This window comes from Oncorhynchus masou, chromosome 28 (genome assembly GCF_036934945.1).
Source record: "Oncorhynchus masou masou isolate Uvic2021 chromosome 28, UVic_Omas_1.1, whole genome shotgun sequence".
NCBI lineage: Eukaryota > Metazoa > Chordata > Actinopteri > Salmoniformes > Salmonidae > Oncorhynchus > Oncorhynchus masou.
In genome coordinates, this window is record NC_088239.1 from 16,494,337 (window position 1) to 16,506,853 (window position 12,517).

General features: G+C 43.8%; 1 protein-coding gene across 2 annotated transcripts; it reads right to left on the reverse strand.

Annotated features, from left to right (window-relative positions):
- Positions 1-551: 551 nt before the first annotated feature.
- On the reverse strand, positions 552-9,875 carry LOC135517269 (GRB2-associated and regulator of MAPK protein 1-like). Of its 2 annotated transcripts, none has more exons than XM_064941413.1 (6): positions 9,545-9,875; positions 6,123-6,263; positions 5,079-5,209; positions 3,693-4,886; positions 3,253-3,428; positions 552-2,893 (listed from the first exon to the last, which is right to left on the reverse strand). In XM_064941413.1, exons 1-6 carry the CDS (start codon positions 9,663-9,665, stop codon positions 2,038-2,040), a joined length of 2,619 nt encoding a protein of 872 aa, XP_064797485.1. In that variant the 5' UTR covers positions 9,666-9,875; the 3' UTR covers positions 552-2,037. The 2 variants fall into 2 exon arrangements, with proteins under 2 accessions (XP_064797485.1, XP_064797484.1); XM_064941412.1 differs by having other exon boundaries at positions 552-2,896; positions 9,545-9,874.
- Between the last annotated feature and the right edge of the window lie 2,642 nt (positions 9,876-12,517).

The following is a 12,517-nucleotide window of genomic DNA, read 5'->3' on the forward strand; positions in this document are numbered from 1 at the left end:
ATCACTGACCCAACAAAACATTAAAGGTACAAGAAATTATTCTGGATCAGGGATTTCAAGGGAGAAACAAAGCATGCATTCCTATAGTATTCACAGGGTCAATGACTGTTGCTTATGTTATTGTGACAATGTTGTTTCTTACAGATTATGAAGTTGGTACATGAAGCCTTATTTTGTTTGTCATTTAGCAGATGCTCAGAGCGACCTGAGTGCATAGAGTTTCAGACTTTTTTTCTCTTCTAAGTACTGGCCCCCGTGGGAATCGAACCCACACGCTGAAAGCGCCATGCTCTACCCTACTGAGCCACATGGGACCACCTTATTGCCTTAGTCTCTTGTCAGTAATTTGTTATGCTTGAAAAAATTCAGTTAATGAATCCAAACACACACTCAAATTACACTTCTATATTGTTTAACAAGCTTTTCAATTTGTTTGGGATGCACTGCATGGCCCTTCATTACTACACAGCCTTATCACTTAACAGCATTCCTTCTGACAACCTTTCCAGTCGTAAAGGTTGTTGTCATTGTAACTCAGCCAAAAGACAAGACAATGTGTCCATTTTTATTGATCATACACAACCATAGAAAGTTAAGTCAAAATATAATAGGGGTTGTTCATAAACAATGTCAGTTTTTCCATGACAACAGAGTTTGTCGATGAGCATTTTACAGTTTAGTCCTGTGCTACTGGTCATTTTACAGTTACAATTACTTTCCACCCTTTTATCACTTGCATAACATTACACTAATTCATGACACAAAAACACAAAGGAAAAATTACACCTGAGGTGTATTCAGTGAGGTGAAACATTCAGAACATAGCAGATATACATGTAATGAATAGAGGCAACATGATTCTCTTTTCTATACATGACAATCATCTGTGCTATAGAATACATATATATCTATCTATCTATCTGAACGTTCCATAATGCAGCACCCTCTTGAACGGCCTCAAGCTAAATTTAGTTTAGTTAAAGTTCTGTGGTGGGTTAAATTAAGGCAGATTAGTCTGGTCTGTTTCAAGTTTGAGAAAGTCTGTATTATTGTGCACAATAAAAAGGGAAAATATTGTTAGTTCAGTTTATATCAAATTAATCAATAGCTATTTCAGTAATTCAATATTTTCAATGTAACATATCCTTGCAGTCTATATAACAATTTCTCCATTTCATTTAGTCAAATACATGTTCCTTCTGTAATGGTACATAGTTCCTTCTTGATCCCCAAAGCTTCCCCTTCTTTAGCTATTACACGTAAAGTCAACGTTGCTAAAAAACTTTGTGGTTTTTCATAATATCATGAGTTGATTGTACAGTCCATTTGACCTGGCAAAGTCTTTTTTTTTGACAAGTGCATCTTGCATTATGCAGATTCTGAAGTTGCATTGTATTGGTTGTTGTTACTTGCATATTAAGTCAGTATTATAATAAGGCAACAAGTGCACACTGTTATAAATGAGTTAAATGCCATCGCTTGGATTTAGCAGCTGTGCCTGCTATCGCAAACTTTCATTAATAACCTCCAATTACTTCTGTGGAAGGGCTTTGGGTTAAAGCAGGTAGTAACAGAGTTGAGGGAAAATGTCCCTAAAGAGGACAAAGAGGAAATCAAACATAATAGAACATGACAAGAGTTAATACACAACACATCCCTGTGACATAGTTAGACAACTGTAATGGTTACCAGGGTTGGACTTCGGAGAGCTGGATCAACAAGTTAAGCAGCCAACTTCCAGATACACTGAGATTACTCTTGGTTTTCTGGTTCCACAAGAAAGCTTAAAGTGGACTATGTGTTATTGAGAGAGATTATATAGTCAGTTATATACCATGCCCAATTCAAGTGTTATCTTTCTCGAAGAACTAGAATGTGCAGAGTTGTTTCAGAATGTTGAGGAAAATCGTCTGGCCAACTCATGCTATGAAATAACCCCCAGAGTACAAAACTGAAGGCAACAGTTTACGCCGGCATTCACAGCACATTGCATGTTTTTTTTTCTTCCTAGACTAGTACTTTTGTTAAAGGGTTAGGTTATATTTTAGGCCTCCAACCGTTAATAAACTGCATAAGTTTCTTCACTTGGAGTTTGCTTAACTTGAAGTCCTCCGACAGAATCTCTTCCGTAAGCTGCAGCAGAAGATTTCCATCGATTTTCTCCGCGACGAACAAAGACACAATGTCGTCGGAGAGGCCAATGAACCGTAGCGATTTGGACACCTCTTCGATGGAGAGTCCAGATAGGTTGGTGGGTGGTTGCCAAGATCCTCCGGGGGCTGGTGCAGAGAGGGAGGATAGTGATGGTGGGGGGAGGGGCGGATAGGAAATAGAGAATATGTCTGTCGTTGTGACCTGATCGTGTTGTTGGCTGACCAGGCATTTTAGAGTGTCCTGCTCCGTACCTTTGACTGCATCTGTACCTTTACTTGTCTCGTTTGATTTGGGGGTCCTCGGTGGCAAGATGGGGCACGACAGGCTTTGTTTAGTGTTACATTCTTCAATAGTATTATCTCTGTACATTTCCAGGGTGGAGCTTGACGACTTGGTGCAAAACTGATTAGTGTACGAGGCTTTGAAGGGGACGGCGTTACTGCTCTGCTCTCTTCCGTCAAAGTCAAAAAGGCTGGAAGTGCATGGCGACTTAGGCGTGCCCAGGGGTCTTTTTCGGGGATAGCTGTAGTAACTTTGACAGTGGATGGGCAGGAACTCCTCCATGCCTTGAGAAGCCCCTCCACAGAAGTCGTTGGGCCACGATAGTCTAGAAGGGACGCTGTCGAACGGTGGGCTCACGTGAGACGTTGTCGGGCTGTCCTCGTTGGTCTTGACCCAGTTACAGGGGTAACACACGTGGTTCTGCTCCTCCGCTTCGGTCACTTCATTCTCTCCTCCACTGCTGGTAGCAAAAGAAAAATACCAAAGTTAGTGAAAAGAACTAGGTACAAGTTGAGATTAAACCCTACTAAAGTATTCTGAAATAATGTTACAAAGCCCAACACTCCAGACCATTGGGAGGGAAACAAAAGCAATTGACTAGTCAGCAATATGTACGGAAATGTGTACATAAGTACTATTTATTGGCATTTCAATGTATAATATAGGACCAGAATAAAAACTATAGACTGTGCAGGGCCAAATCCTTAAGCGGCGTATGTGAGACATGGAACCTTAGTTTATATCATGCATTGAACTCAATGGGAGGTGTGTGCAAAGGATGAGGCTACATATTGGGATTTGCCCCCCAGTCCTTACATGCTGTGTAGGCCTGAGGCGTAGTAGGAGAGAGTAGGGCTTGGAGAGCGTGTTTCCGTCTGCCGCGCCTTAGCTCCAGCCGGCGTTGTGGTGGACATCGTTGGGGTGGACGTCATCTGCTTGGAACTTCGGGGGGGAATGGGAGGGGCGTTCAATAGACGACATTCTTCCTTCACCTGGAGAGAAAGGTGAAGGAAAATCAACTAACTTTACAAATGATTACAGAGTTCATCATTTTCTTGTTTTTAGCTGTGAGAGGCTGTTTACACCAGAAAGAATATTAAAATTGTTGTTACAATGTAATGTCTCAAACACTACATCTGATGATCATAAGCAAATTATATCAGTATATTAAAATATTTTCCTCAATTTGCTTGGCAATAATAATTTCATATTAGTTGATAAATGTAGCCATGGTGATGGAATTCATGTGTACTCACAGCTTCGGACTTTGGAGGGACTGGGGGCGGAGGTAGACAGATTTCAGAGCTGATCATTGGGCCCACATGACTGGAGGAGACGGGGTACGATAGGACCGCCATGGAGGTGCAGATCGTGTTGCTGGTGCTTCTCGGGTCCTCGCCGCCAACACTGTGCCCTCCTCCCCGACTTGATCTCAAGTGGTCCAGCCACAGCTCCTCGTAGGGCACATCCGACTTAAGGACGGACTGGCTCATGTTCTCCAGCAGCTCAGGTAAGAGGTACTCTGTGTCAACCGAGTCGACCGGCACGCCCTCGGGCGGCAGGAGCGCCCAGTCCCCACACAGCGTCATGAAGCCCTGCAGGTTGACCTCGCTGTTGCTGTGTAGATTGTTGCCGTAGACGCACACAGACAGTCGGTGGAATGACTGGGTAAGCTCGTCGCGGGCGTACGTGAGAGAGCTGGGCACGTGCATGTGGGAGGGGCAGCCATTGCTGTTGCTACTACCGCTCCCACCGCTCTTCTTGGGGCTCTTCCCGTCGACGTCGTTCCAGTCGGTCCTGACATCGCGCACAGCACGGGAATAGTCGTCAATGTCAAACTGCTCCTGGCAGAAGGTGAACCAGCGGTGCACCATGGTGTCCAGCCACAGCTCACTTTGTAGCAGTCCTTCAGGGATGATGAACTTGGGCATGGAGGCCATGTGGAGCGGGAAGTGGACAGGGAGGATCTTGTTACTGCGCAGCACGCAGCCCACCACCACCGTTTTGGTCTGGATGTTGACAAACTTGTAGCGGTGGCCCTCGCGGATCAGGTGCAGGTCGTGCTGGTTGCGCGGCGGGCTGCCAGGCACAGTGACGTTGACAGGCAGACGGGTCTTCTCCACGATGTCACGGATGGTGTGCTCGCCCTCCTGCATCTGGAGCTCTAGCGGGCTGCAGGTGCTGAAGCGGCCCTTACACTGGAAGGGCAGGCTGACACTCTCGTTGGTCCGGTGGTTCATGCAGATGAGGCAGGGCATCTTGCCACGGTTCGCCATCTTGCTGATGGAGTTGAGTTTGCTGATCTTCTTGAAGATTGTGTTGAAGCGCGACTTCTCTTTGGACGCCTTGGCGTAGAGGATCTCTGCCTGGCCCATGAGGGTGAGCTCATCACCGGTGCTTAGTGTGATGTTGTACACCTCCGTGTCCTCGTTGCATTCGCCTGAAGCCATCTGCGAGACAAGAACGTGTTAGATTGTAGTCTCATTGCCTAAAAATCACATCTCTAACCCCTTAAAAACACTCCAATTGAACTCCTACTATGACAATGTCACATCTGTAGAATTAGGGAAACGTACATAATTTGCAAGTCACTTTATAACACTAATCATATTTTGATTAACTATCAACCAATAGCAACTGACCTTCACATTGAACGTAATTTCCTCCATGACATAAACCCGTTCGGGAAATGCTTTGGCCACCTCCTCCACGCTGTTGAAGTACTGCACCGGCTCCTTGACATCTCTGTCCTGCTCCAGAAGCTTAAACTGACCTACAGGAGGGGGTGGAAAGAATAAGATGGCAGAACTTGCTTGCATGTAACCTTGTTTCTGTTCCTGGAAAGGATAGGCCCTTGTTTTAGTTTAGTCTGTGCTTGAAAGGAAACATTTTCTGAAATCTCTCACTGAACATTACTATCCGAATACCCCTGGTTCCCATCAGAAGTCTGAGTCTGCACCAGGCCAAGTTCATTGCAACCCCACTGTTCCAGTGTTAAGTACAGTGTTTCCGTGAATCAGTTTTACAGTTTGGTGCACTGACTAAGTACACTTCCCCTATGCTGTAAGTGAGGCGAGAGCATTGATCATATGTCAGTGTGTGAGTATTCATCAGCCAGAACAGTTGGATTGGCGCAGGCACAGCAGCGAGTCATTGATGTAAAATGGACCCATCTGTGTAATCATTGATTTGAGCCTGAGAGGCTTTTAAGATCAGTGAAACAGGCCTGTGCCTGTTCTAAACCTATTTCCCTGAGCAAACAGTACTATGCGCATGTTTGCATGTTGCAAATTTTATACTAGCACAGGATTTATAAGCACTGATTGTACAGATGTCTTTTTCTTGATTAACTGAAATGGCTTTAGAACGGCATTGTAAGGCTTGTTAACAAGAAAATAAACTATAAGAAAAGATCTGTCTGTAATCAGTCCACATAAAGTGAGTACTACTCGAAAATGAATAGCCTCTAGAAAGTTCATAATGGATTATTTGTGTGATATAAAATAGGTTGGTTAAATGATATGCTAGAATGTGGCAAAGGAGAGTCATAGTCGATGTTAGGTTGAGTGGGTAGCAGCGTACTGATTAATATTACTCTGTAAGGCATTCACATACATCTGAATAAACATTGCCATGTGAACCTCTGACAAGAGTAGATTTCATAATGGAACAGCGATTTGACTAACCTTCATAATGCACTGGGATCTCTATTTTGGGCCCAATGACATAATGGCCCTCCTCCAGACTGTGTGCAGTGATTGTTGTCCATTGCCGACAGGAATGAATCAAGAGGTAGTCATGGTCTCGTAAGCCGTCCACCAACTCACCTGGAAAAGAGAGACACTGATTCAAATGATATCACTTCCATCATTTTTTTTAAAAATACATTTTTACAAAATGTTTGACTACAGTAATATCACAATCATTGAAATGTAGAACTTTAGTTATCAGTCCACCATTAATATTATATTTTACATGATTTGCATATCACTATTATTTTTATGGAGACGTAAAAAATAACTACATACACTGTATATACAAATGTATGTGGACACCCCTTCAAATTAGTGGATCCTGCTATTTCAGCCACATCCGTGGCTGACAGGTGTATAAAATCGCTCACACAGACATGCCATCTCCATAGACAAACATTGGCAGTAGATTGGCCATACCGAAGAGCTCAGTGACTTTCAATATAGTACCGTCATTTTATTTTTAATTTCACCTTCATTGAACCAGGTATGCCAGTTGAGAACAAGTTATCATTTACAACTGCGACCTGGCCAAGATAAAACAACAACAGTTACACATTGGATAAACAAACGTACAGTCAATAACACAATAGAAAAAACTATATACCGTGTGAGCAAATGTAGTAAGATTAGGGAGGTAAGGCCATAGTGGCATAAATAGGCCATAGTGGCAAAATAATTAAAATTTAGCATTAACACTGGAGTGATACATGTGCAAGTAGAAATACTGGGGTGCAAAAGAGCAACAACCAAAATAACAATATGGGGATGAGGTAGTTGGGTGGGCTATTTACAGATGGGCTGTGTACAGGTGCAGTGATCGGTAAGCTGCTCTGACAGTTGATGCTAAAAGTTAGTGAGGGAGATATGAGTCTCCAGCTTCAGTGATTTTTGCAATTTGTTCCAGTCATTGGCAGCAGAGAACTAGAAGGAAAGAAGGCCAAAGGAGGTGTTGGCTTTGAGGATGACCAGTGAAATATACCTGCTGGAGCACACGCTACGGGTGGGTGCTGCTATGGTGACCAGTGAGTTGAGATATGGCGGGGCTTTAACTAGCAAAGACTTATAGATGACCTGGAACTAGTGGGTTTGGCGACGAATATCTAGCGAGGGCCAGCCAACGAGAGCATACAGGTCGCAGTGGTGGGTAGTATATGGGGCTTTGGTGACAAAACGGCTGACACTGTTATAGACTGCATACAATTTGCTGAGTAGAGTGTTGGGGGCTATTTTGTAAATGACATCGCCAAAGTCAAGGATCGGTAGGATAGTCAGTTTTACGACAGTATGTTTGGCAGCATGAGTGAAGGAGTCGTTGATGCGAAATAGGAAGCTGATTCTAGATTATCTTTTGGAATGGAGATACTGAATGTGAGTCTAGAAGGAGAGTTTACAGTCTAACCAGACACCTAGGTATTTGTAATTGTCCACATATTCTAAGTCAGAACCGTCCAGAGTAGTGATGCTAGTCGGGCGGGAGGGTGCGGCAGTGATCGGTTGGAGAGCATGCATTTAGTTTTACTAGCGTTTAAGAGCAGTTTGAGGCCATGGAAGAAGTGTTGTAAGGCATTGAAGCTCGTTTGGAGGTTTGTTAACAGTGTCCAAAGGGCCAGATGTATACAGAATGGTGTTGTCTGCATAGAGGTGGATCAGAGAATCACCAGCAGCAAGAGCGACATCATTGATATGTACAGAGAAAAGAATCGGCCCGAGAGACTGCCTGAGGTCCGGACAACAGGCCCTCCGATTTGACACACTGAACTCCTAGAAGTAGTTGGTGAACCAGGTGAGGCAGTCATTTGAGAAACCAAGTGAAAGGACGACACCTTTCCAACAAGTCAGTTAATAAAATGTATGCCCTGCTAGGGCTGCCCCAGTCAACTGTAAGTGCTGGTATTGTGCAGTGGAAACGTCTATGGGGCAACAAAGGCTCAGCCGCGAAGTTGTAGGCCACAAGCTCACAGAAAGGGACCGCCGAGTGCGTAAAAATAATCTGTCCTCGGTTGCAATACTCACTACCGAGTTCCAAACCACCTTTGCACAAGAACTGTTTCTTCGGGAGCTTCATGAAATGGGTTTCCATGGCCGAACAGCCAAACACAAGCCGAAGAACACCATGCTCAATGCAAAGCATCAGCTGGAGTGATGTAAAGCTCACGGCCATTGGACTCTGGAGCAGTAGAAACACAGTCTCTGGAGTGATGAATCACGCTTCATCATCTGGCAGTCTGACAGACAAATCTGGGTTTGAGGGATGCCAGGACAACGCTACCTGCCCCGATGCATAGCGCCAACTGTAAAGTTTGGTGAAGGAGGAATAATGGTCTGGGGCTGTTTTTCATGGTTCAGGTCCCTTAGTTTCAGTGAATGGAAATCCTAATGCTACAGCATGACAATGCCCTCATGCACAAAGCGAGGTCCATACAGAAATGGTTTGTTGAGATCGGTGTGGAAGAACTTACTAGCACAGAGCCCTGACCTCAACCCCATCGACACCTTTGGGATGAATTGGAACGGCAACTGTGAGCCAGGCCTAATCGCCCAACATCAGTGCCTGACCTCACTAATACTCTTATGGCTGAATTGAAGCAAGTCCCTGGAGCAATGTCCCAACATCTAGTAAAAAACTCTTTATTAAATTCCCATGATTTTGGAATGAGATTTTCGACGAGCAGGTGTCCACATACCTTTGGTCATGCAGTGTACCTAGCTACCTATGTAGCTAGCTAAAAATAATAACAAATATTGCTCTCATGGAATGTCATTCCTTGCACTATAAATATGGATATCATTAAGGCCTAAACCAAATTCCATTTGAATGTGAAAATGTCTGCATATGCTCAATAGTTTAGTAGGCAGCCCACTCTTGGTGGACTGCATTTTACAGTGAGTGTAACGTTCTTTTTTTCTGTATGCATGCATTGTACCAAGTACGGTAGGTAGCTAGCTAGCTAGGGGGGATAGCGAGCTATGCCATTACAGAAAAGGCTCCTGCGATGCATTCCAACTTTCTAACTTGTTGTGTTTAAGCTTGATAACAATAAAGACTTGACAAGATAGTAAGGAGTGCCTCTAGATAGCTAGCTAGCTACAAGCTTTTATACATTTATTGTATTTTGGAAACTTTAATTAGTTAAAGGCAAGCTAAGCTTTTACTACAGTAACGTAGCTAGTTGATGTCAACATTGACAGAGTAACGTTACAGAGACGCTATGGCTATGCAACTAGGCTAGCTAGCAAATTAACTAGCCAGTCAACTTAGCTAGGTTGGAGGCTAGTTAACTGGCATTTTATGCAGCAAATCAACTGGTTAGCCCCTCCTAAAAACATTAGATTGCTCCAAAAAATAGCCTTACCACTGTCCAATTTGACAATTTGCGGCAGTCTATAAACACTGACAAGTCGATCTAAGGGTAAAGACGTCGTGCTCCATGATACATCTTTCAAATTGTTGTACAGCATTGATCCAAGGTCCATGTTAGCTTATAAACTCACGACACATTAGCATGAACGCACCCGTTGCTGCTAGCTATGCATTGTTCTGTCATGTAACCTATAATTTTCTTATGGCTGTTTAGTTTACTTTGAGGTTAGCTAGCTATCATGAACAGTCGCGCAGCCATGTTTGCTCCTTGCTAGCTAGTATGCTAGTTACCCCTAAGTTGACAGGAAATGCCATGTATTGAAACCATAGATATCTGCACATGCCAGACGTCTACTTCCAAAACGATTCCCTTGTCTGCCAGTCAGCCGTTGCAATTACCGCAGGGTCACACACAAGCCTCAACACAAACAGGGGAGCATACGGTACTATATCTGAACCCAAGAGAGAATACTTTGTGTCCTACTCAAACAACTATCAGTCTGACAAACATAATATGTTATGCATATAACATACATTCACCAGACAGTTTATTAGGTACACCACCACATTCACAAAAATTGATCACTCCTACAGACAGTGAGTCAAGTGGCCATGGCATGCTATAAAAAGCAGGCAAACAGGCATGGAGGCATTCAGTTACTGTTCAATTAAACGTTATAATGGGATAAAGACGAGTGACCTAATCGACTTTGAGTGTGGTATGATCGTAGTTGCCAGTATCTCAGAAACGGACATCCTCCAGGGTTTTTCACGCACGACAGTGTCTAGGGTTTACTGAGAATGTTGCGACAAACAAAAAACCTCCAGTCAGAGGCAGTCCCGTAGCCGAAAATAGCTAGTTGATGAGAGAGGTCGAAGGAGAATGGCAAGAATCGTGCAAGCTACCAGGTGGGACACAAACAGACAAATAAAGGTGCAGTACAACAGCGGTGTGCAGAATGGCATCTCGGAATGCAAAACTTGTCGATCCTTGTCATAGATGGGCTATTGCAGCAGACGACCACATCGGGTTCCACACCTATCAGCTAAAAATAAGAAGAACCAGCTCCAGTGGGCAGGCGATCACCAACATTGGCAATTGAGGTGTGGATAAATATCACCTGGTCTGACAAATGCTGTTGCGTCATGCTGATGGCAATCAGAATTTGGCGTAAGCAGCATGTGTCAACAGTAGAGGCTGTTGGCAGTAGTGTACTGGTGTGGGGAATGTTTTCCTGGCATGTTAGGTCCCTTGATACCAATTGAGCAATGAACGTTTCCGGTACCTTGTAGAATCCATGCCCAAAATAATTCAGGCTGTTCTGGAGGCAAAGGGGGGTCCGACCCAGTGGATGTAACCTTCCTAATTAACTGTCAGGTGAATGTATATATAAATGCATATATTATGATTTTAATATGTTATGCATATTATACCCACTGAACTGAGACACTAAATGATTTATTAGTCGAGCTGGGGAGGTGAGGCCTGTAGGGTGGGGATCAAATACATAGGAAAACAAAACACAGGTATTTGTTTTGTTTTTCCACTCCATGCCACATGCATAGGCTACCAATATCCATCTTGAAGATCACTGGGCCTAGGCTACTTCAACACCAGCAGAAGATCACCGGGCCGAGGCTACTCCAACACCAGCAGAAGATCACTGGGCCTAGGCTACTCCAACACCATCAGAAGATCACTGGGCCTAGGCTACTCCAACACCAGCAGAAGATCACTGGGCCTAGGCTACTCCAACACCAGTTGAAGATCACATGGCCTAGGCTACTACAAGAAGAAAGCCGAGTGATATCTCTGTTCTTGGTACAGTAGCTCGTGCCGAGCTGGCTGTAGGATGCCTAGCCCATTTCAGGACTGTCAATGCATTCTACTGTATGCAGCAACATCTGTTTTCATACCTGTCTCACGCTCACAAGAAATGTGTAAACAGCCCCAACGCTCTGTCTAAACATTATTATAAACTGGGTGGTTGGAGCCCTGAATACTGATTGGCAGAAAGCGCTGGTATATCATACCGTATACCACGGGTATGACAAAACATGTATTTTTACTCTTCTAATTACATTGGTAACCAGCTTATAATAGCAATAAGGCACCTCGGGGGTATATGGCCAATATACCACAGCAGATATCTAACTCAATACTACTACAGTGTCTATTGACTTAAAACGTTTTATGGGTCAGATGGTTTAGATCCTTTCTTCTTTAAGGTTGCAGCACCTATCATTGCCAAGCCTATCTCTGACCTTTTTAACCTGTCTCTCCTCTCCGAGGAGGTTCCCATTGCTTGGAAGGTAGCCACGGTGCGTCCTTTATTTAAAGGACTGATCCTAACTGTTATAGACAAATAGGCCAGTTTCTATTTTGCACTGTTAATCAAAAGTGTTGGAAAAACTGACTGGCTTTCTTGATGTTCATACTATTCTCTCTGGTATGCAATCTGGTTTCCGTTCAGGTTATGGATGTGTCACTGCAACCTTAAAGGTCCTAAATGATGTCACCAAAGCCCTTGATTCTAAGCAATGTTGTACTGCTATTTTTATTGACTTGGACAAAGCTTTTGATACAGTAGACCATTCCATTCTTGTCGGCCGGCAGAGAGTATTGGTGTCTCTTAGGGGTCTTTGTCCTGGTTTGCTGACTAACTCTCTCAAAGAGTGCAGTGTATAAAGTCAGAACATCTGCTGTTTCAGCTTCTACCTGTCACCAAGGGAGTACACCAAGGCTCGATCCTAGGCCCCACGCTCTTCTCAATTTACATCAACATCATAGCTCAGGCAGTAGGAAGCTATCTCATCCATTTATATGCAGATGACACAGTTTTATACTCAGCTGGCCCCTCCCCGGGTTTTTGTGTTAAATGCTCTACAACAAAGCTTTCTTAGTGTTCAACAAGCTTTTTCTGCCTTTAACCTTGTTCTGAACACCTCCAAAACAAAGGTCATG

Excerpts from the sequence above, each read along its gene's own strand:
- LOC135517269 (XM_064941412.1), bottom strand. The coding sequence starts at position 9,665 with ATGGACCTTGGATCAATGCTGTACAACAATTTGAAAGATGTATCATGG. Across the intron at positions 5,210-6,122 it reads GATCCCAGTGCATTATGAAG|GTCAGTTTAAGCTTCTGGAG; the intron begins GTTAGTCAAATC and ends CCCCTCCTGTAG. Across the intron at positions 2,897-3,252 it reads GCCTCAGGCCTACACAGCAT|CAGTGGAGGAGAGAATGAAG; the intron begins GTAAGGACTGGG and ends TTTTGCTACCAG.